General features: G+C 35.9%; 1 protein-coding gene across 1 annotated transcript in view; it reads right to left on the minus strand.

Annotated features, from left to right (window-relative positions):
- Positions 1-3,423: 3,423 nt before the first annotated feature.
- Positions 3,424-21,056, minus strand: part of LOC106142966 (adenylate kinase isoenzyme 5) — a 28,915-nt gene continuing 11,282 nt past the window's right edge. Inside the window, exons 6-13 of the mRNA XM_060945387.1 lie at positions 12,496-12,631; positions 11,638-11,780; positions 8,658-8,788; positions 7,633-7,852; positions 6,034-6,198; positions 5,346-5,469; positions 3,918-4,072; positions 3,424-3,540 (exon numbers count right to left, since the gene is read on the minus strand). Coding sequence (XP_060801370.1) covers positions 3,424-3,540; positions 3,918-4,072; positions 5,346-5,469; positions 6,034-6,198; positions 7,633-7,852; positions 8,658-8,788; positions 11,638-11,780; positions 12,496-12,631 — 1,191 coding nt within the window. The remainder of the gene's footprint in view (positions 3,541-3,917; positions 4,073-5,345; positions 5,470-6,033; positions 6,199-7,632; positions 7,853-8,657; positions 8,789-11,637; positions 11,781-12,495; positions 12,632-21,056) is intronic.

Consider the following 21,056-nt stretch of genomic DNA (forward strand, 5'->3'; position numbering starts at 1 on the left):
GAATAAGATACACATATGTCATAATTAATTACTTATTTTTGTATTATGTTAAAAAAATGTATTTTTCAATGAAATACATTTCAAGATTGTTATCCTACTAAATTTAAAATAAGTAAGTGATTTAAAAAAATTTGGACTATAGTAATTGTATTATAGAACTTTTTCCATTATTTTTACTTTGCAAAAAGATTTTAACAGTTGTTTTCGCGACCAATTGACATAGGTACTTACATTTTTTATAGTTCTTAGTACGTCTGAGAGCAAGGTGCAAAGATTTATGTCTTCAATTTAGTGTATTTGATTAGTTATGATAAAAAAACAACGTCGTTTTAAAAAAAATGTGCTCATTTATTTTTGTTCAAATTAGTTATAAACAAAGTACGTACTAATAAATACAAACACATGAATACATAACTAAGTGTTGAATATTATCTAGATTATAATAATTAATATTACAAAGAGATGTCTCACTAACAAGGAATTTAAAAATGGCTCTTATTTATCTTCCCAAATTTTAAGTTAATAGTTGTTATAAAAAATTCTAATTTTGAATTTCACATCATAAGTTAGAACTTAGACAATGTAATTGATTTTTTAAAACTAAACTTAACTTTTTTTTCTTATGTTATTATTAATATGATCGTAAACATTTTAAAATTATCTGGTCGAAAACTGATGAAATTGGACGGAACTAAGAATTTAAAAATTTACATTATTTTGATACGTGTAACGGCATTTGATCAAAAAATTACTACTTAATTACTTATTTCTTTTGAATATTATTTTATATTATTCTATATCCCTTTGTTTTCATTTATTGAGATTGGTAGATATTTTAATTGTTTGCGATAAACATCTAAAATCATGTCTAATATTTTCACAGCTTTCTGTAGAGCATTTTATAAACATTATTTTATAAAAAAACAAAATTAACACGTTATCTTAAAAAAGTGCATAAGTATGAGTGATATCTATCTAATAACTAAGATCTATGACTACACTAAGTTGGCCCCTGTTTTTGTGATAATCTAACTATGTGGTACTTAAACATTTGACCAGCAGTATTTTTATTAATAACTTTTAAGATTATTTATGAATATAATACATAAAATTTCATGTACTGAAATTAAATAATAACACACAAATCATAGTGGGGCATATTGTTATAGTAAACATTTATATTTCTAAAGTAATAAAATCGATTATGAAAATGGGGTTGATGAGTTTAATGACACACAGAAATTAACGAAATGTATTGTATTGTATGTAAAACCAAAAAGCAGAAAGTGAAATTCAGAAGTTTTTTTATTTCAAACAATTTTTGGCATTTCTGCTGACTTAAGATTAAAATTGGTCATTTTATGTCTTGGGCAATAACAAAGAAAAAAACTGAAATGATCTCAAATTCACGTTATAGTAAATACGAATTAAGCAAATTTAAATAAAAATAAAATCGTTCAAATTATTTTCATAAAAAAATATCACTAAATCTTTTTGGATTAATACTTCGTTCCAAATTCGTTCCACATTTTCTTAAATCTTAATCTAAGGCACTTATTAACAAAAGTACATGTGCGTCAAATTTAAGAATTAAGTATAAAATATATTTTCGTAATACCTACTACCTATATTGAGAATTTACTTAATACAAAATAGCTTCTATTAAAATTTTTATACATTACCAATTATCAAATATATCTTTTTATCTAAATACACTAAGATATAACTAGGGGTAAACCAATTTTTATTCATAATTTAATTTTGGTTTTCTATGACGAGATTTGCAAATAAGAAACACAACTTATAAGTGCTTCAGAAGGTATTTCTATAAAGAAACAATAATATTTAATAACAAAATATTTTAAAAGAATAACAAAGAAATTAGTTATTTAAAATTGCTAAATAATACCAAAAAAAAAAATTGCGTATTCCAATTGTGGGAAAAACAGTGTATTTTAAATTAAAATTTGTTTGAAGACATTGTAATTTGTTAATAAATTAATTATTTAAAAATAAAATAAGATACTAAAAAAGAACACAGAAACTAGTTGCTGCTGACAGTCATTTTTATTTAGCGAACCGCCATCTTTTGACATGTCTGCATAAAGGCACAAATGCTGAAAAGAAACATAATAAAAACGGCGCTCATATTTTTTTTAACACTTAATATGACATAAATAAAAATATAAGACTGTAGAAGTGAACGCGATGTCGTTACAGTAAGTCGAGATATGTACCAAATGTTTTTCTAATGCATCCAATTTTGGAACTTATTAATTGAATAAAATATTTAATTACTAGACGACACCAAATATTTCCTGTAGTTTCAAGAATTTCAAGATTTCTTTTAGTCTTCCAATATTCTGATTTCCGATGTGTATAAATAATAAATAATTTGTGCTTTGGTTACGTAATCCCTGAACAATTTTATACGGCAAATTATTCCTCAACTACCTACATTTTTTTTATAATCTAACACTAATTAATCTTACAGCTAACTTGTTATTTTAATTCGAAAACTCCTTTTTTTCTTACATAAAATTTACATTTAATTAATAATTTTACAAATTTCGGCACTTTCAAATTGTCTGTTAACTAAGAACTATGACTATTTCGTTATACATTTTTAATATTTGGTGCAATTCTGGGTGCATTTTTTTTATTCTGCCTCAAACGATACAAAAGAGCTGTGATAACTTAGAGTATCCACTAAATTATAAATAAAGTAGTGATAATTATCATTGAATCATTAATGACAAATTTAACCGAAGAAGAACATACTTATTTTACCATACATATCTAAGTATTGTTAAGATTTCTAAGCTTAGCTAGGCATATAAGACCCGAACTTATTAAGCAGGTACTTAGCTATGTTGAATGTTATGTGTAAGATATTATTTATTATTTTTCCAAATAATACAATATAGTTAACGAAAATTAAAAAAAAAATACCTTCCACTTATGTCAGTAATCATCTCATATTGCTACCTTAAAAAAATATAGTAAAACAAGGTTGGTAACTAAGTAAGTATATTGTTATAGTATTTTTAATGGTCCACGAAATACTGAAATATTATTAATTATTAATCAAAATCGGCCATAGTTTTCCTGTTATATTTATAATAACATAGCTTTTTCTTAAAAAAATATTCCAGTGCATTGCAAGATGTTAAAACATTACTAGTTTCAAGAACAACATGCCATTTCTATTGTATCATATTTTTCCAACTAGAAATCGTTCTACGTATCAACCTTCAAAATATCAATAAATAAATATGCATTGCAAGACGTTAAAACAAACTTCTCAAGTATAACATGCCATTTCTATTGTATCATATTTTTCCGAATTCTATGACCCCACATTGAAGAAATCAATAAGTATTTACATAATAAATACGGGCCTTAAGAGTATCTATAGTGAGTCTACATGTGTGTATTCATAGTTATATCTCCGCTACTCTGTTCGTACATACGTCTCACGTCGTCCTGTGTCATCTGCGATATTGTGGAGATCTTAGAAGCGTTCACTATTGGCTTTACCTGTAATTCGACATATATCATAAACTTATCAAATTAAAATTCAATACTTTAAATCATTTTTATGTGACATTTCAATATCGTTTAATGATTGTCATATCTTTTAGTATCACAACAATGGTTGACGTCAAATAAATAACTTAAAACTAAGTTTACTGCTATCCCAAGTCTATAAGCCTATCCCTTAGTTGTCTTTTACGACATCCATGAGAAAGAGATGGATTTATCCTATTCTTTTTATGTCGGAAACCACACGGACGATACAAAGGCGGACTTATCGCTAATGGAATCTATTTTATTCACAGTTCAGTTTCAGTCAAAGTTGTTCAGTTTCACCAGTTAAAAGGATTAAGTATCTTATAAAACAATAGAACTGTCACCTTATTATTAGCCATCCCGGTGAACCCGTTGGCGAGCCCGTTGGCGATGCCGTTGGGCACGGCGCCGTTCCGGAGCCCGCCGTTGGCGACCCCGTTCCCGATGCCGCCGCCCATGCGCGACATGGCGTGCGCGAACTGCTGCATCGCCGATAGATCTGTGGGAATAATATATATATATATCTACAGCCTCGAAATAAGTTTGGCATTTGTGCTATGAGATACTTACTCAACAATACTATATTTTGTACTAGAGGCCGCCCGCGACTTCGTCCGCATGGAAACCCTATCAATCCCGCGGGAACTCTGGGATAAAAAGTAGCCTATGTGTTATTCTGGGTCTTCAGCTACCTACATACCAAATTTCATGGTAATCCGTTCAGTAGTTTTTGCGTGAAAGAGTAACAAACATCCATACATCCATACAAACTTTCGCCTTTATAATAGTAGTAGGATAAACATAAACGTCAAAGTTACCAGAAAGGTGAACCAGAAAAGTCCGTTTCGTATAATGCAGCTGCGCCACACAAACCGACAAAAAATTAATAAATAAAAACTTGGCTTTGTAAAAATCAACCAAATGTAACGCTACGAACTATGAAAGGTAGTGAAGGAATCAAAGAAATCTTAAATTGATTATTTAAACAATAATTTTTATTTAAACGATTATAACGATTATTTAAACGTTATGTTCACTATCGCCATCAGTTGCGACGTGACACGCAACAGTCGTCATCACTTCTGTAGTCTCATATTATTCTGAATTCTATAGCTCGGACCATTTAAACAGGTTCCCGAAGTTATTTTTTTTTGAGGTAAAATTGAACATAGTTAGTTATATAAATATATCTTGACCCAAGCGAAGTTGTAGTACAGGGGGGCTCAAGAGATAATTACTGTACCACCTCGCCTTGATTTGTGTATGGGAGATCGCTCAGGTATCTCCTGAGTCGTGTGTACTAGAGAACTATTCTAGTATTCACCACAAAAAAAATATTTTATTTATTATTAAAATCTCATATAAAACAATTAATGTGAACAATGTATTCTCTAGTCCACATTTCTATTCTAAGTTCGGATAGTTGTGAAGTTGACGTTGTTGAAGAAAATGCTGCAGTGCAGTTTGCTACCGCTTCTTCTGCACTGACGCTTGAAGCGGCAGTTGTAGGTATTATAATTTATTTGACGTCAACCAATATTGTGAAACCAAATGACAATTATTAAGTGATATGAAGTGTCCTATGAAAATTAACAAAAATTTTTAATTTGAATTTTGAATTCTATCATTAAGCCAAATAGCTGAGCGTGGCCCCATCAGTCTTTTCAAGACTGTTGGCTCTGTCTAGCCCACAAGGGACATAGACGTGACCATATGTATGTATGTATGTATGTAATTTTGAATTTGAACTATTAATAAACGTTATTTATTACCTGTGGTTGGCGAAGTCACATGTTCCTGTGGGATCTGGGACAGTTCATCAGCCTTCTCCATCTCCTCAGTCAGGACGCGAGCGAACTCCCCCTGGACGTCCTGAGAGTCGGTGTCGCCGTCCACCTTCAAATGGGGATTGAAGGATCATTGTAATGTTTCCTAAGACTCCTGATAAAGTTGTTATATCACTTCTGAAGTCAAAATGACTTCAGAATAACATACGAAGAAGACAGAACCAACAATTTTGAGAGACTGATACGCCACGTTCAGCTGTTTCGCTTAACGAAAGATTTGAGATTCAAATAGTGACAGGTTGATAGCTTGTCACCTAAACAAAGAATCCAAAGTTTATCCCTTAGTCGCCATTTACGACATCCATGGGAAAGAGATGGAGTGGTCCTATTATTTTTTTTATTCTTCACTCTTTGTATTAATTCACATTTTTTAATGTAGACAATGCGCATTCGTCCACGATTTAGATTTGAGCGATCTATAGTAGTAAATTGACATCAGGTGAAAACACTGCAGTGTATTTTGTTTCGCAGCTCCTTCTATAGGTACACGCGCTTTGGAATCGGTAGTAGATATAATTAGATTTAAGTGATGTGACGTCAATAAGTTCTCGTATATACCTTTTATCCAATTTAAAAAAATAAATCTATTCTATTAAATTCAAGAGTTACTCACGATGACGAGTCTGTGTTGCTGGTCCAAGTTCTTCAGCATCGGCAGACTGAGCTCCCTGAACACTTCCAGTCTCCTCCTGAATGCTGCTACGGAGTCGTCTCGTCTGCCGCGGCCCAGTTGTAGCTTGGAGCAGTCCAGAAGTACCATCCGTGGTTGGACGCGGAACTGAAATCATGGACAAGGAACGTTTAATTTCCATGACGTCGTAATAGGCGACTAAGGGATAGGCTTATAAAATTGGGATTCTTTTTTAGGCGATGGCCTAGCAACCTGTCTCTATTTGAATCTCAATTCTATCATTAAGCCAAATAGCTGAACGTGGCCATTCAGTCCTTTCAAAACTGTTGGCTCTGTCTACCCCGCAAGGGATATAGACGTGACCATATGTATTTATGGGAATAGAACATTTTGAGAGATAGAATCATATGTATAAAAGTATACCTAATTATACTCGAATTTCAGCCGTTTTCTTGTAAGCATGGGATTTGGGTACACTTTGTACAATGATTAACTGCTTTGAATGTTATACAGTTATGAGAAGACTTTTTTGGACAAGTTTAGGAGTAATGCCGTCAGGTGCAAGACCGTGATCACTTCTTGCTGTATCAGTGAGGTTGTTCTGAATAAGAGTTCACTTGTAACTTACTCATTGCCGCTGACTACAGCATCCGCTGCTTCATCAATTGATATTCAGACTTATCTAAGAGAAAAAGATGGGCAACAATAATCATCCATTTATAAAATTGTACTCAGTTATATATTTAACTGTTCTGTTCTGTGTTTGTTGACAACTGTCCTGATTTGTCTAAAAACGAGTTCACTGATATCAGTTCTCTACTGTTGACTACCAACTTCAATATGTTGAAGTTATTCTGACAATACTTTGACAATATAAGATTCCTAAAAGAGATTTCAGTTTCTTCTTTCTGGAACTGTTCCATCTGATCCAAGTCTCTGGGATAGCCATCTAACACCAGAAAATGGCCGCTCCTTGCTGTATCATTGATGGCTGTCCTGAATAGTCTAAGGAGGAGTTCACTTACAACAATTCTCCACTGACTGAAAATTCGATGCATTAAATCTCGTCAGATTCCTACAAGAGATATAACTTACTTCTTTCTGGAACTGTTCCATCTGATCCAAGTCTCTGGGATAGCCATTTAACATCAGAAAATGGCCGCTTCTTGCTGCCTCATTGATAGCTGTCCTGACCAGCCTTATGATGAGATCATTTACAATAATTCTCCACTGTTAACTGCCAACTGCGTTGCATTTAACCTCATCATGGGATTCCTAAAAGAGATTGTAGATGCCGCCAGCCTCCTGGGCACACTCTCGCATGTTGATGCTGTGCAGGAACTGTACAATTTGGAAATTAAAGTTTGTAAAAAAAAGTAGAAGAGATTTAACTCACTTCTTTCTGGAACTGTTCCATCTGATCCAAGTCTCTGGGGTAGCCATCTAACACCAGCCCGTGGCCGCTCCTTACTGCATCATTTAGAGGTGTCCTGACCAGTCTAACGACGAGATCACTTATAACAATTCTCCACTTTTAACTGCCAACTGTATCATGAGATTTCTAAAAGAGATTTAACTTACTTCTTTCTGGAACTGTTCCATCTGATCCAAGTCTCTGGGGTAGCCATCTAACACCAGCCCATGGCCACTCCTTGCTGCTTCGCTGACGGCGGCCCTGACCAGCCTGCCGACGAGCTCGCTGGGAGCCAGCTCGCCGCCGCTGACCGCAGTCCTCGCCAGGGCTCCGTCGGAGGCGGGCCCTCCCCCGGCGTCGGCCAGCGTTCGAAGACGTTGGCCGAGACTGTTGGTGAGGCGAATGATCAGAATCATGAGTTTTGAAAACTGGTTTTGTTAAAAGTTGACACATAAGAGGCGGTGTAAGATGAATGTTCGGATAACATTATTGTTTGTTTGTGATAACCCATATCTTTATTGCACAGAAATTTACAGTTACAAGAATCGTAAATAGTTATAAAAGAAATAAATCACTTGTAATGGCTTTCTCATGAACAGATCAGTTACATCCTCAGTTCTCTGGTGATGAGCTCAAGGTGCGCCTTTGATCATGGTCCTATGCAGGTATTTGATAGCCTTAAAAAAAGGTGATTCACAGTTTGACCTGTAAGTACGTATATATGTTTGTCCGCGATTATATCGCGTTTCGCTGAACCGATTTTGATTCGATTTTCAGGTACTTGAAAAATTTTACCGACTTCAAAAAAGGATTTATCGATTCTCTTTTTACAAAAAATATTATTTAGCTACCAGGGGAACTTAAGCTGTATATTATAATTACTTTAATTACATATATATAATCACGTCTACATCCCTTGCGGGGTAGAAGAAGTTATCGGTCTTGAAAGACTGATAAGCCACATTCAGCTATTTGGCTTAATGATAGAATTGAGATTCAAATAGTGACAGGTTGCTAGCCCGTCGCCTATAAAAAAAAAGGATCGCAATTTTATAAGCCTATCCCTTAGTCGCCTTTTACGACATCCATGGGAAAGAGATGGAGTGGTCTTATTCTTTTTTTGTTTTGTATTTGTGCCGGGAACCACACGGCACACAGGATCCCAAGTTTGCAAGGCTGAAAGTTGACTCACCTGAAATGTGTCCATCCCTGCTTCTGCGCAACGGCCCTTTGGCACAACGTAGCCTTGTTACTTCCCGGCCCCCCCACCACCCACACGATGATGGGGTTGGTGACGGCCCCACGGACTCGGATCACTTCGGGCTGGTGATGAATATGAAAAGAAATAAAGAATAACCGTGTGGTTCCCGGCACCAATACAAAAAAGAATAGGACCACTCCATCTCTTTCCCATGGATGTCGTAAATAGCGACTAAGGGATAGGCTTACACAATTGGGATTCTTTTTTTTAGGCGATGGGCTAGCAACCTGTCACTATTTGAATCTCAATTCTATCATAAAGCCAAATAGCTGAACGTGGCCATTCAGTCTTTTCAAGACTGTTGGCTCTGTCTACCCCGCAAGGGATATAGACGTGACAATATGTATGTATGTATAAAGAATAATCTCAATTCTATCTTAAAGCTAAATAGCTGAACGTGGCCTATCAGTCATTACAAGACTGTTAGCTCTGTCTACCCCGCAAGGGATATAGACGTGATTATATGTATGTATGTATAAAGAATAATAATTTATTAAGACAGTCACTTTCATTCATTTAGGTTATCCTTCATATAATCACGTCTATATCCCTTGTGGGGTAGACAGGGCTAGCAGTCTTGAAAGACTTATATAGTGAAAGGCCACGTTAAGCTGTTAGGCTTAGGATACAATTGAGATTCAATATAGTGACAGGTTGCTAGCCTCAGAGAAGAATCCCAAATTTATAAGCATATCCCATAGTCGCCTTTTACGACATCCATGGGGAAAAAAGATGGAGTGGTCCTATTCTTCTTTGTTTTGGGGCCGAGAACCACACGGCACAAACACATCAATATAGAATACACAAAAAAGTGCTCAATCTAAAAAATATCGTGAAAAAGTGCCTGCGAATGTCTATTTTCCGAATATAGTATTATTTTGATTTTTTTAAGAACTTGCATCTCCGTAATCTCTAAATCTCAATTGCATCATTGAGCCTCTTCCATATATAATCACGTCTATATCCTTTGCGGGGTAGACAGAACCAAAAAGTCTCGAAAAGAATGAAAAGCCATATTGGGATGAGATCATCAAATAACACATTGAATCACATAAACCAATCATTCGTAAATGTGATTTAATCAACGCAAGGTGATGAGCAAACAACAGAAGTTCGTTGGCACATCGATAACATCGTAAAAATATTGAGTTGTTTGTTTGTCTAGTACCTATGGTGTGACGTATGACGTTAACAATATATGTAGGAGCTTCGTAAGCGGGTCGGGGTGACCTTATTGTAGACGTGTCAGGGTGATATCCCTCTTTTTTTGTCAGGGTTCGCTGTGTCGGAAAACCACAGAAATAATGGTAGAGCTTAGAATATTGACTTAATTAATGCGGCAGAGCCATAAATGGGCAGAACAAATACATATATCTAGAGATTTTGATTTATTTCAGGACAAGGAAAATACATAGTGTTTGTCAGCTATTTTTGCTTCCGCGCAGGTCGTAAACGTCAATCAAAGAAAGGCTTTAATATACAATCTTGGAATTAACCTTTCAGGAGAAACTTTGATACATACAATCACGTCTTTATCCTTTGCGAGGTACACAGAGCCAGTAGTCATCAAAAAACTGAGAAACCACTTTCAGCTGTTTGGCTTAATGATAAAATTGAGATTCATAAATCCCAAGTTTATAAGTTATCCCTTAGCCGCCTTTTACGACATTTTTTAAATTTATCTAAACTTTATACACGTAAAATGTACAACAGGTGGACTTAATGCCACAAGGCATTCTTTGCCAGTCGAACCTTTGGACCAAATTGAGATTCATGTAGGTACTGGATCGACTTTCATGGAAAAGAGAGGGAGTGGTCCTATTTTTTTTTATATTGGCGCCGGGAACCACACGGCAGGAGATGTGTTAGCTTTGTCTTTAAGATATTTATGTTTGAATTTATTGCCCCCGTCCACCCCGTTAGGAACAAGACGTGAACAGGTGTGCAAGAGGAAAACGCGGATGGTTAAATTTCTATTGGTTTAGCTATCACAATGGAAAGAATCCGGGACTATTTTTCGACAATTTCAGCAAGTCACCGTCTAGTTCATCAAGAACACGTGGCGCAGGCATTAACTGACACACTTTTTATTGAATACAATTTGTTGCCAATCACACACTGAAGCTATTGTTTGCATTATGGGAATATTGTACGAAAGATTAATTATAAAATAAAATAGAATTCTGTAAAAAGTTAGTTAGGTACTTATAATAAGGGTTCTTTTGGAAATGGTCCAGTCAATAATATGAATGTGGATGAAGAAGATTATCGTGGCAAGAACTAGACATTATATATGTCTAGTACATACATACATACATATGTTCACGTTTATATCCCTTGCGGGGTAGACAGAGCCAACAGTCTTGAAAGGACTGTATGGCCACGTTCAGCTATTTGGCTTAATGACATGTCTAGTTAGTTATTTAAAGATAGAAACACCTTTCCGGGGTGTATTTCTGAGTAGAAGCGGTATCCCCTTCAGGAAACAGGCGTGATTGTATGGAAAAATTACATCTGCTACGGTCTACCAAAAAAAAAGATAAAATCCAGCCAAGACAGGGCAACTTTCCCATTATTACATACATACAAATATATTATAGTCACGTCTGTATCCCTTGCGGGGTAGACAGAGGTTTGGTTGACTGGAAGAAATCCCATTTGGGATAAGTCCGCCATTGTACATATTCTTCTAAATCCAATAACTGTTTTTTGTCATATTTATTTTTATGTGCAATAAAGAGTTTACAAACAAACCTACGATATATTTACCAAAATATATAATTCTTTCAATAGCGACACTGACCAAAAGTCTTCTATAATATTGAATCGATACAAGTTATATTTTATGAGAAAAAATCAAGTGAAAATGACCCAAAATCTATGAAGTATCACCTTAAGCTTTAAAACTAACCTTAGGAGTGACGTCTCTTTCCATTCTATCGTGAACGGGCGGCGGCACGACCATGGGATTTGCTATCGGTAACGCTGAAGACTCTTCTCTATATCTATCTCTTTCTTCAGGCGCCGGCGCACGCTCCACACCTACGATCTCTCCTGGGAAAGATTAATAAACAAGGTTTATAGTTTGGTGATTGTTGAAATGGGATGTTTATTACATTGCTGGTTAACTTTTTAAACATTATAAAATGCTCCCATAATATTTTGGATTTACTAAATGGATATATATAATATGTAAAATAATATAAGCTTAGGTAAAAAATATTTTTTCCAATCAAACATATAGGTGCATAATACACAAGGCCAACATTCTTGAAAAGACTAATAGGCCACGTTCAGCTGTTTGGTTCAATGATAGAATTGATATTCAAATAGTTTGCTAGCCCATCGCCTAAAAGAAGAATCCCATGTTTATACGCCTATCCCTTAGTCGTCTTTTACGACACCCATGGGAACGAGATGGAATAGTCCTATTCTTTTTTTTTTATTGGTACCGGGGACCACACGGCACCATCTTTTTCAATTTATCCAAGGAAAAGTAAATCTACTTATAGATATTTATGCAGAACGCAATATTTACACATGTTAACCTGCACATTTCTCACGATGTTTTCCCTCACCGTAAGAGCATCGGTTAGTATTCAAACTAATGTACTTAACTTTGAAAAGAATCATTAGTACATGGCCGAGGTGGGATTTGAACCTGTGGCTTTCTGCGCATCACGCATTTTAACCAGACACCTTACCAATTCGACGCTCATTACATTACCTTCGTCATTCATCTAGGTAGTTAGTTGTATGATGAACTTACCAGGTATACCACCAGCGCCGACGCCCACCCCGCTGACCCCGTTCACCGTGGTCTGGTCTTCGAGGTTGCCCAGGATCTGAAGAACGGCCGCCCTGAAGTCTTTGTACACCTCTTCTGGGTTTCTTTCACCGTTCACCTGAAAATTTAAGAGGTTTAAGAGGTTTATTTCACTTTGTTTGCGTACCGTGTGGTTCCCGACACTATGGAATAGGACCACTTCAACATCTTACACATGAATGTCGTAAAAGGCGGCTAAGGGAAAAGCTAATAAACTTGAGATTCTTGTTGTAGTCGGTTGGCTGGTAACCTGTCATTATTTGAATCTCAATTCAGTCTTGTTAACACTATTGGCTCTGTCTACCCCGGAAAGGATATAGACGTGAGTATTTGTTTATTTTTACTTTTTGATGAGAATTAAAGTATAGGTTTCAGTTTTTTTTTGTTTCGTATACAAACGACTTATGTATTTTTTTTTTCAGATATAGGTACATACATATAATGTATTTAAGCTGTACTAATAATAAATATACCTTATTAAATAATATATATATGATTTAAGTTATATTTTAGAGGTTGCTTGTGACTTTTATTTATTACTGTTGATTATTGGACTGAATCATGTCTTTGAAATATAGGTAACAAAAAAAATATTTGAGAAAAAGTATCTACACTAAAATTATCACGGCGTTAAACTCGGGTAACTTAACCGTCCGACCATCAACGACTTTAACAATTACAAAAAGATTAACAAACAAAAAATAAGTATTCAGATAACATAAAGCGTATAAGTACACATAATAGACAATTATAGAAATTTAATAGAATCAAGGCTTCCGCGGTAATTACAAGGTAATACTTAAAGAAACATTTCTAATTAAAGATTTTAATTTATATCTATTATATCTAATTATACATTATTACACAGTACTTTTAAAATAATAATATAACGTGCAAGACTATGGACAGCAACAAAATCTATAACTTTTTGATTCATAACTATCAGTGTTTTTTTTTAATTAGCCAACAGTCTTGAAAAGACTGACAGGCCACGTTCAGCTTTTTGGCTCGATGATAGATTATATATTTCACTATTTGTATGACGAAATATCACGTCGTTAATTTTTCGTATTTCATAAGAAACTGAAGTAATTCAGGTCAACAGTTGTTTCAAGTAAAAATTCATGAACATGGACGGCGGTCGATCACGTCAATAATAAAATGTTATTTCACATAATAATCAATCGATATTTTACGTGTTTTTCCTGGCACTAATACAAAAAAGTAATAGGACCCCTCCATCTCTTTTCCATGGATCGTTGACGCGACTAAGGGATAGGCTCATAAACTTGGGATTCTTTTGGGATTTTTTTTCTTGGGATTTCTTGGGATTGACGCCCTCTGTTGCTCAGCGGTAGTGCGCTTGTCTGCGTCAAACGTAGGTCCCGTGTTCAAATCCCGGCCAGGACGAGAAAAGAACTTTTTCTGATTAGCCTGGGTCATGGATGTTTACCTATAATATTAGTTTTTATTATAAAATATTGTATCGTTGAATTAGTATCTCGTAACACAAGTCTCAAACTTACTTCGAGGCGAACTCAATCTGTGTAATGTATCCCGTATATATTTATCTATTTATCCTTCTTTTAGGCGGACGGGCAAGCAACCTGTCACTATTGAATCTCAATTCCATCATTAAGCTTCTATATACATACATACATATAATCACGTCTATATCCCTTGCGGGGTAGACAGAGCCAACAGTCTTGAAAAGACTGATAGGCCACGTTCAGCTGTTTGGCTTTATGATGGAATTGAGATTCAAATAGTGACAGGTTGCTAGCCCATCGCCTAAAAGAAGAATCCCGTGTTTATAAGCCTTTCCCTTAGTCGCCTTTTACGACATCCATGGGAACGAGATGGAGTGGTCCTATTCTTTTTTTTTATTGGTGCCGGGAACCACACGGCACTTCTATATCGATGTAAAAAGAACTTATGATGTTTTATAGAGTTTGATCCAATGCCATTAAATTTTCACGGCTCAAGCTGAACACGTGCGCCGTTCTCACGTCTGACCGGGTAGGCAGGATTCTATTATGTATACTGTACGGTACATACCCACCAATTTGTCTACTGAACTTTGTGAGACTGAATTTGGAAGGAAAGAACTATATATTCTAAAATACATACATACATAAGCCTATCCCTTAGTCGCCTTTTACGACATCCATGGGAAAGGGATGGAGTGGTCCTGTTCTTTTTTGTATTGGTGCCGGGAACCACACGGCACAAAAAACTTTTAAATCGTGAAACATAAACTCTTTATTGCGTTTGTGATCAAAGTAGGAAAGGTAAATTAGACAGAGCGACTTGTTGTAACTTTGAAGCTGATAATGGAAGCTGAATGCGCTTATTGCTGAAATTAGGGGGGTTGCCAGCTTTTTGGTGCCGTGTAGTTTTACGGCACCAATAGAAGAAAGGATAGGGCCACCCCGTCTCTTCCCCAAGGATGTCGCAAAAGGCAACTAAGGGATAGGCTTATAAACTTGGGATTCTTCTTTTAAGCGATGGGCTAGCAACCTGTCGCTAAGTATTTGAATCTCAATTTTATCATTACGACAAACAGCAGAGCAAGTGGCTTATCAGTCTTTCAAGACTGTTGGCTCTGTCTACCCCGCTAGGGATATAGACGTGATAATATGTATGTATGTATGCTAGCTAATCGCCTATAAGAACCACTAGTGGCTATACATTTAACTTTTATCTTTTATTTCTCCATATGAAAAAGAAATCGATGTTTGTAAATGCTAAAGATTAAATAATTACAAAGATAGCGATTAAAAGAGAAAAAAAAGAAATTATACTTCCATTACTAAGTCAAGTTCATAATGTCTGCCCTTATGGAATTAATTTTCAAACAATCGATGGTCAAGTCCACAGTAATAACGGTAATTTGCATACCAATTTAGCGGTGAAGGGGGAATCGGCAAAAACATACGTGCTTTTTCATTTTGTAAGGTAGTATTGGCTATAGTTTCTTTCCTTTATTTTTTGGTGATTCCTCAATATTTTTTTTTCCAACTTTGACAGGTTTGACTAAGGGTTAGGCTTTTTAACTTGGGATTCTTATTTTAGGCGACGGGCTAGCAACTTGTCACTAATTGAATCTCAATTCTATCATAAAGCCAAACAGGTGAACGTGACCTATCAGTGTCTTCAAGACTGTTGGTTCTGTCTACCCCGCAAGGGATATAGACCTGTCACTATTTATTTAAATCTCAATTCTCTTATTAAGCATAATGAGAGAATTGAGATTCAAATAGTGACAGGTTGCTAGCCCATCGCCTTAAAGAAGAATCCCGAGTTTATAAGTCACATCCCTTACTAGTCCCTTTCATGACATCCACGGGAACGAGATGGAGTGGTCCAATTCTATTGTTTGTTTGTTTGTTTGTAATATCTTTATTGCATAGAAATTTACACAGTAACAAGAAAATAGTAAGTACATACATACATATATAAAATCACGCCTCTTTCCCGGAGGGGTAGACAGAGAATACCTCCTTCTACTTGCCACGATCTCTGCATATTTCCTTCGCTTCATCCACATTCATAACTTTCTTCATGCAAGCTCGGCGGTTTCGGGTACTTTTGACCTGACCTTTTACCAGGACGTCGTTAATTTGATCAAGATACGTTCGTCTAGGTCTTCCCACTCCGACCTTTCCCTCCACACCCTCCATGTTTATCTGCTTAGTCAACCTGTTTTCATTCAACCTCTCCACATGACCGAACCATCTCAACATACCCTTTTCTATTCCTGTAACTACATGTAAAATAGTAAGTCTATGGAAAATAAAAGAAACAAATCACTTGCAATGGCGGACTTATCCCATAAAACTATCCCATCTATTGGTGTCGGGAACCACACGGTAAAGAAATATATAAAGTAAAATCAGCCGCTGTGAATGTACTGTCTTATAATTTCGCGAGCTGTTGTGGTTCTACTGGCATTTTCAATCTAGTTTGCGGTCTGGTATTGATTGCTATTGCTTTTAACTACCCTCTCTATAAAGGAGAATTCCGATAGGATTTTCTACGTTGAGCTGTGTTCAAAATACGATGTTACATACATAAATCACTTCACGTCTATATCCGTCTACGTCGTCTATATAGATAAAAACATCTGGCTCGAGCTTGGCACAGGAACCTCGTAATTAATTGTAGTTTAATTTGAACTTAAATCAAAATTTCAGTACACTCTGTACATAAATCTTTTTAAAATTGGCAATCCATAAAATATATATATATATATATTTTTCTTATTTCAATATTAAATCTCATAAATATATAAATCTCCCGTGAACAATGTATTCTCCCGTCCACATTCTATTCTAAGTATAATTTAATATTGTGAAGTTGACGTTGTTGAAGAAAATGCTGCAGTGCAGTTTGTTACCGCTTCTTCTGCACTGACGCCTTGGAAGCGGCAGTAAACTTAGTTTTTAAGTAATTTATTTGACGTCAACCAAGTTGTTAAACCATAAGACAATTATTAAGCGATATAATAATATCCTATAATAATGAATAAAAAAATTTGAATTGTTTTTTTGAATTTTTGAATTTTATCCCTTGCGGGGTAGACAGAGCCGACAGTCTTAAAAAGACTAATGGGCCAGGTTCGGCTGCTTGGCTTAACGATAGAATTGAGATTCAAATAGTGACAGGTTGCTAGCCTGTCCCCTAAAGGAAGAATCCCAATTTATGATCCTATCCCTTAGTCGCCTTTTACGACGTCCACGGGAAAGAGATGGAGTGGTCCAATTCTTTTTCCTATTGGTGCGGGGAACCACACGGCACGTTATTTGTAATAAAATAAATCAATGACAGTATGAATGGAGCCTTTACACATTTTGCTGTTTAAAAAAAAAGGTTTTTAATTTATTTTACGGTTACTAGACGATAAAAATCGTATCGGTATCTGATGATATTCATTGGCAGTGATTCTATTTCATTTGTTTTTTCGAATGTGTAGATTTCGCTAATTTACAATCAAGATAGGTAGTGCCGTGTGGTTCCCGGCACCAATAGAAAAATAATAGAACTACTCCATTTCTTTCCCATGGATGTCGTAAATATGACTAAGAGATAGGTTTATAAATTTGGGATTCTTATTATAGGCAATGGACTTGTTACCTGTCACTATTTGAATCTCAATTCTATTATAAAACCAAACAGCTGAACGTGGCCTTTGAGTCTTTTCAAGACTGTTGGCTCTGTCTACCCCGCAATGGATATAGACGTGATTATATGTATGTATGTATGTAGATAATAATACATTATTTTATTAAGAAAAAACATATGTATTTTGTTTTTAAATCAATTGACCTATACAAAAGTTGGAGCAGATTTTAATGAAATTTACCACAGTAGATAGTGTAGGTAAGTAGATTTACTATTGCAATTTAACTTATTTTGATATCTGGAAATCCCCTTAAAGGAAACTCCGGACAAAAACTAGTATTAAATATACACGAGTCAACAAAAAACCTATACTTTGCCAGGTTCGTCATCGCTACTTTTGTCATCGTCAGTTCTGGAAGTTGTCAAATATTCAACGCACCAATAATTGGAGAGCTGGAATATCAATTTATACGATTTTTCACTTTATATTCAAGCAGTCAAGTTCTATTATCGTGTAAAACTATTTTGGACATATCTCGTTCTGTCGTCCAGCCCTGGCCTATTAGGCAAATTAAGCCTGAATAGTGTCTTTGATAATATGAGGAATCTATATAGCTTCAGTTGAATAATTGATGACAGTTTTGTTTTGATCGTACGGATCAACGGTCAGGTTTTATGTCGAAAAAGAATCCTTGTGTATCGTGATTTGCTTGATTTTTTTTTTAAGGAATTTTTGTAGACATACATACATAAATACATATCAACACGTCTATATCCCTTGCGGGGTAGACAGAGCCTACAGTTTTGAAGAGACTGATAGGCCACATTCAGCTGTTTAGCTTAATGATGATAGAATTGAGATTTCTGTAAGTTTTACGAAAATTAACCCTTACGGTCTACGGTACTAAGCGGTCAGACAGTAGAAAACCAGTTTTTGTATAATTAAACCGCAGAAAATATTACTTATCACAATTCTAGATAAAAATGATTATAATTATGTGGATGTAGCGAAAGAGATAAGCACTTAAGCAGGGATCGTGACAAGTGAAAATATCTAGTCACTTCTACCCCATCGGGAAAATGGCTGATTTTTATGTATGTAAGCAGGAACATTTGCTGAAATTCAATATATGCGAGTGAAAGCAGAACATTTAATTAACTTATAAACAACATACATACACATGGTCTCGTCTATATCCCTTGCGGGGTAGACAGAGCCAACAGTCTTGAAGAGACTGAATGGCCACGTTCAGCTATTTGGCTTAATTATATGTAGAATTGAGTTTCAAATAGTGACAGGTTGCTAACCCATCGCCTAGAAAAGAGTCCCAAGTTTGTAAGCCTATCCCTTAGTCGCCTTTTACGACATCCATGGGAAAGAGATGGAGCGGTCCAATTCTTTTTTGTATTGGTGCCGGGTACCGCACGGCCATAACTTATAAACATTGCAGATAATCGGGAAATGGCATGTCAAAAATCGCGACAACAGTTGCGTTGCGATAACGGTTACGCGTCAACGCCCACGTTATTAAAACTAGCGGTATTGCCCTTTTTCGTGGCCTTACACACCTGAAGCTAAACGTGCTACATCACGATATGAAAATCACTTATCGTGTCGTGGCCCGCACATTACTGCCTCACGCAAAAGGGATTTAAATGGTTATTTGCTTTCTCTTCAAACACATCGTCTTGGGGGTTAAACCAAAGAAATCGGATTAATTAGTCCTATGTATGTATATTATCTCGATTTTTTTCAGGGCTAAACAGATAGATAGATACCGTGTGGTTCCTGGCACCAATACATAAAAGAATAGGACCACTCCATCCTCTTTCCCATGGATGTCGTAAAAGGCGACTAAGGGATATGCTTACAAACTTCGAATTTTTTTTAAGGCGATGTGTTAGCAACCTGTCACTATTTGAATCTCAATTCTATCTTAAAGCCAAATAGCTGAACGTGGCCTATCAGTCTTTACAAGACTGTTGGCTCTGTCTACCCCGCAAGGGATATAGACGTGGTTATATGTATGTATGTATATATACCTATGTGTGTATATCAAATGTCAAGTGAGAGCCATCGTTTCTGCTGTCTACAGAACAAAGCAGACAGTTCAGTGCTCTGTGATTGTATGTGACATTGCTCGTTGACCGAAACATCGATCGGTTGGCCATCGATTGCGACAAATGACAATGGTTTGTTTACGTTCAACTTCCGTAAGTCTATTTTGTTGTACGAGATTATTATTGACTGTCAGAAGTGCTAAATATAATGTTATCCTTTCCATTGTTAATGGTCGTGACGGCCTCTGTGGCGCAGCGGTAGTGCGCTTGTCTGTGACACCGGAGGTGCTGGGTTCGAATCCCGGCTAGGGCATGATGAGAAACGAACGTACTCTGATTGGCCTGGGTCTTTGATGTTTATCTATATAAGCTGTTAGGTATAATAAAAATAAAGTATCGTTGTGTTAGTATCTCGTAACACAAGTTTCGAATTAACTTCGAAGCTAACTGAATCTGTGTAGTTTCTACATACATACATATGGTCACGTCTATATCCCTTGCGGGGTAGACAGAGCCACCAGTCTTGAAAAGACTGAATGGCCACGTTCAGCTATTTGGCTTAATGATATAATTGAGATTCAAATAGTGACAGGTTGCTAGCCCATCGCCTAAAAAAGAATCCCAAGTTTGTAAACCTATCCCTTAGTCGCCTTTTACGACATCCATGGGAAAGAGATGGAGAGGTCCTATTCTTTTTTGTATTGGTGCCGGGAACCACACGGCACTTACGTGTAGTTTGTCCCGTGTATATTTATTTATTTTAATCCACTTGATTTTCTTCTGAAGATGACAAACTTCTGAAGAGATAAAAGACCGTCTGCCTTTGGCCAACATTCAGAATGGTTAATTCAGGTAATTAACAAGTCAAGTCACTCCCTACTCTGAACCCTTAATTAGAAAAACAAAACTCAGCTATATTCACGGTAATTATTCAGTTGCCTAAATGTGCAGATTTTTGAACGATTGTTTTCTTCATATTTCGCAGCTGAACGTGGCCTTTCGGACTTTTCAAGACTGTTGGCCCTGTCTACCCCGCAAGGAATTTAGACCTGACTATATATAAGTATAGTATGTATGTAAATTGCATAGTGTTACTCAGAAATTAGTTAAATTCTATTTCAATGAGAAACAGCAGAGTGAAGAAACTTGTATAAAAAGTAAAGTGTTTACGTAGGTATATATATATATATAATCACGGCTTTTTACGAGGTAGACAGAGCCAACCATCTCAATAAGACTGGTAGGCCACGTGCAGCTTCAGGTATCTACTAATACTAATAACGATAAAGTAAAGTACTATACCTAGGCTACTCCCGAGG

This window comes from Amyelois transitella, chromosome 2 (assembly GCF_032362555.1).
Source record: "Amyelois transitella isolate CPQ chromosome 2, ilAmyTran1.1, whole genome shotgun sequence".
NCBI classification, from domain to species: Eukaryota; Metazoa; Arthropoda; class Insecta; order Lepidoptera; family Pyralidae; genus Amyelois; species Amyelois transitella.